This window comes from Lolium rigidum, chromosome 1 (assembly GCF_022539505.1).
Source record: "Lolium rigidum isolate FL_2022 chromosome 1, APGP_CSIRO_Lrig_0.1, whole genome shotgun sequence".
In the NCBI taxonomy this organism is placed as follows: domain Eukaryota; kingdom Viridiplantae; phylum Streptophyta; class Magnoliopsida; order Poales; family Poaceae; genus Lolium; species Lolium rigidum.
In genome coordinates, this window is record NC_061508.1 from 238,763,043 (window position 1) to 238,766,075 (window position 3,033).

Sequence of the window (3,033 nt, forward strand, 5' to 3'; positions counted from 1 at the left end):
TGAGTAGTTCATCCTTGGACTATGGGTGCATAGCAGTAGCTAGATGGCTGTCTTCTCCAATTTGTGCCTCATGTTTAGATCTTGTGAGCTTCCCTACATGATCAAGATCATCCTTATGTAATGCTACATGTTGTGTTTGCTGGAATCCGATGAATATTGTGTACTATGTTGAGATCGATTATATATTCTTGTCATATTTTATTTGTGATCTTGCATGCTCTCAGTTGGTAGTAGATACTCTGGCCAAGTAGATGCTTGTGACTCCAAGAGGGGGCATTTATGCTCGATAGTAGGTTCATGTCTCTAGTTTTTTGGAAGAGTGAGAATAACTTCTAAGATTGTAGATATGATATTGCTACTAGGGAGAAAGCAACAATATTTTATCCAAGGGTAATTCTATTGTATACTTTATGCGATGATCTGTTGCTTGCAACTTAATGCTGGAAGGGGTTCGGATGATAACCGGAAGGTGGATTATTAGTCATAGACGCAGTTGAATTACGGTCTATGTATTATGTTCTAATGCCCAAACGAATCTCATAGTAATCATCTTGTCATGTATGGTCAAAATTCTGTCAATTGTCCAGCTGTAATTTTTTCACCCAACATGTTATTTATCTTTATGGAGAGACATCTCTAGTAAACTGTGGATCTCGGTCCTTTCCTTTACACTGATAAATGCAACCACTGCAATCCTGCTCTGTTTACTTACTGTAAGCTCTGTTCTCTCTAATTACTGCAAACATCCATTTCCACTCGATACATTTAATCATTTGCGTTCAACAAACCGGTGAGATTGACAACCTCACTGTAAGTTGGGGCAAAGTATTGTGGTTGTGTTGTGTGCAGGTTCCACGTTGTTGCTGATGTCGGTAGTGCGTTCTGCCACTAGTCAGCTAGTAACACCTTCAGAAGTCACGCATTTCTCCTACTGATCGATTAAAAGTTGGTTTCTTACTGAGGGAAAACTTGCCGATGTGCTCATCACACCTTCCTCTTGGGGTTCCCCAAGAACTGCATGCCATCATATCGCAGCCTCAATAAAATGACAACATAACCAGCTAAAGAAATCACACATGAGATTACTTTGATAGTAACTGCACCTGCACGGCTGCACCCACTCGTGATGTCTACCATGTACTCTTTCACTCTAATTCAAATGCAATGCAGATTCAGTATAACAATAGCATATAAGCTAAAGAAATATTGTGAAGAAAAGAATCACAAAGCCTAGTCCGTAATTTTAGCTGATCTGATTATAGAATCTAGTCATGCCATCCTCTACTAAGCAAGGAATAATGCAAGAGAAAAAAAGTGTTTGAGATAAGGAAACACGTACCTAAGGGATCTAGGTGGGTTGGCCCCTATAGGTCCGGCTGATAACGATGGCCTCACTCTCAATTTAGCCGATTTTTGACGAGGGAGTAGAAAGAGAGGACGAACACACATCCTTGCCTTTTTTTCTCTCCCCACGATATTACAACGGCGAGCGACACACGTGAGGCAATCACAGACGCACAAGAACCGACACTGTGAGGACTAGGAGCACTTGGGGCTCGTCATTTATAGGGAGTGTAGTGCTCTCTTAAGATTGCCGCGAGATCAATCCTTTTTGGATGTCCCACATTCAATTTAGCTGATTTTGCTTTTTTTTACATTGTTAAATAATTAATAATTAATAATGTACAGGATGACTAGACCGGTTAACCTCCTTCTGGAAGAAAAAAAAGGTGAAACGATTTCTTGTAGGTGAAAAAAAAGTGAGATGATTGCTCTCACATTTGTGCATGGATGCTCTCTCATTAGCGTCGCAAGCCCTTACCAACTTTGGCACGGAAGGAAGGAAACCTCGGTCCGGCCCAACTCAGACGAAAAGCAGCCCATCCAGATCTCGTAAGCTCGTCACCGTCCGATCAAGCTCAAACCATCTAAACCCTAGCGCCGCCACCTACATAACATCCGTCCCTTCAATCTCCCACCATTTCCCACACCACCCAAACCCTACCCAACCCACCGGCGGCGGCGGCGAAGATGGTGAAGTTCCTCAAGCCCGGCAAGGCGGTGATCCTCCTCCAGGGCCGGTTCGCCGGCAAGAAGGCCGTGATCGTGCGCGTCTTCGAGGAGGGCACGCGCGACCGCCCCTACGGCCACTGCCTCGTCGCCGGCCTCGCCAAGTACCCCAAGAAGGTGATCCGCAAGGACTCGGCCAAGAAGACGGCCAAGAAGTCGCGCGTCAAGTGCTTCCTCAAGCTCGTCAACTTCACCCACCTCATGCCCACCCGCTACACCCTCGACGTCGACCTCAAGGACGTCGCCTCCGGCGGGCCCGACGCCCTCGCCACCAAGGACAAGAAGATCGAGTCCGCAAAGGCCGCCAAGGCGCGTCTCGAGGAGAGGTTCAAGACCGGGAAGAACAGGTGGTTCTTCACCAAGCTTCGCTTCTAGGAGCAAAGCGCCTTTTACAATACTTCTAGTAGTTGCTTCTTCTTTCTTCTATCAATCCCCTACACTAAGCAATCTATGTTTTGGTATTGCCCATGAAGATTGGTTAGTTTGGATCTCGCAGAGAAATTTGATCAAGACATGGTAATGTTTTGTGTGTTAAATCATGCTAAGGATACATCTGGCTGCAATTTTGTTGACAAGTACAACATGAGCTGTTTATTTCCTTGTTATATTGCTAGCCTCGTCTGTTATCGACATGTGATGCATCCACTCCCTCTTTTACTGTGATGTTTCGTATTTATGACCGTGGTTTCATGTGTGTAAGATTTGTTTAGGATTCTATTTTACGATGGTGTTACGTAACTACCCATCATACTACTCTTCAGATTAGTAGTTTAAATGCCTTCTAAGCTGCACTTAGCCACCAAGCATGCCAGTACAATAATAGCCCCATATCTTTGTTCTGCTATGTACACATCTTTAAGGTATACATGTAGCCATTTTGGCTTACCAGGATGGTGCATCAATTGTTTCTCTTAGTGGTATCATAGTAGGAACTGAGCTATAGATTTATACCATGTTTACCCT

At 44.3% G+C, this 3,033-nt stretch overlaps 1 protein-coding gene across 1 annotated transcript; it reads left to right on the forward strand.

Moving 5' to 3' along the window:
* Nucleotides 1-1,999: 1,999 nt before the first annotated feature.
* LOC124683371 (60S ribosomal protein L27-3-like) lies at nt 2,000-2,675 on the forward strand. The gene has a single exon (XM_047217895.1). It carries the CDS (start codon nt 2,032-2,034, stop codon nt 2,443-2,445), a length of 414 nt encoding a protein of 137 aa, XP_047073851.1. The 5' UTR covers nt 2,000-2,031; the 3' UTR covers nt 2,446-2,675.
* The last annotated feature ends 358 nt before the right edge of the window (nt 2,676-3,033 follow it).

Bases quoted from the DNA above. Each gene is read 5' to 3' on its own strand.
- LOC124683371 (XM_047217895.1), top strand. From the start codon at position 2,032: ATGGTGAAGTTCCTCAAGCCCGGCAAGGCGGTGATCCTCCTCCAGGGC.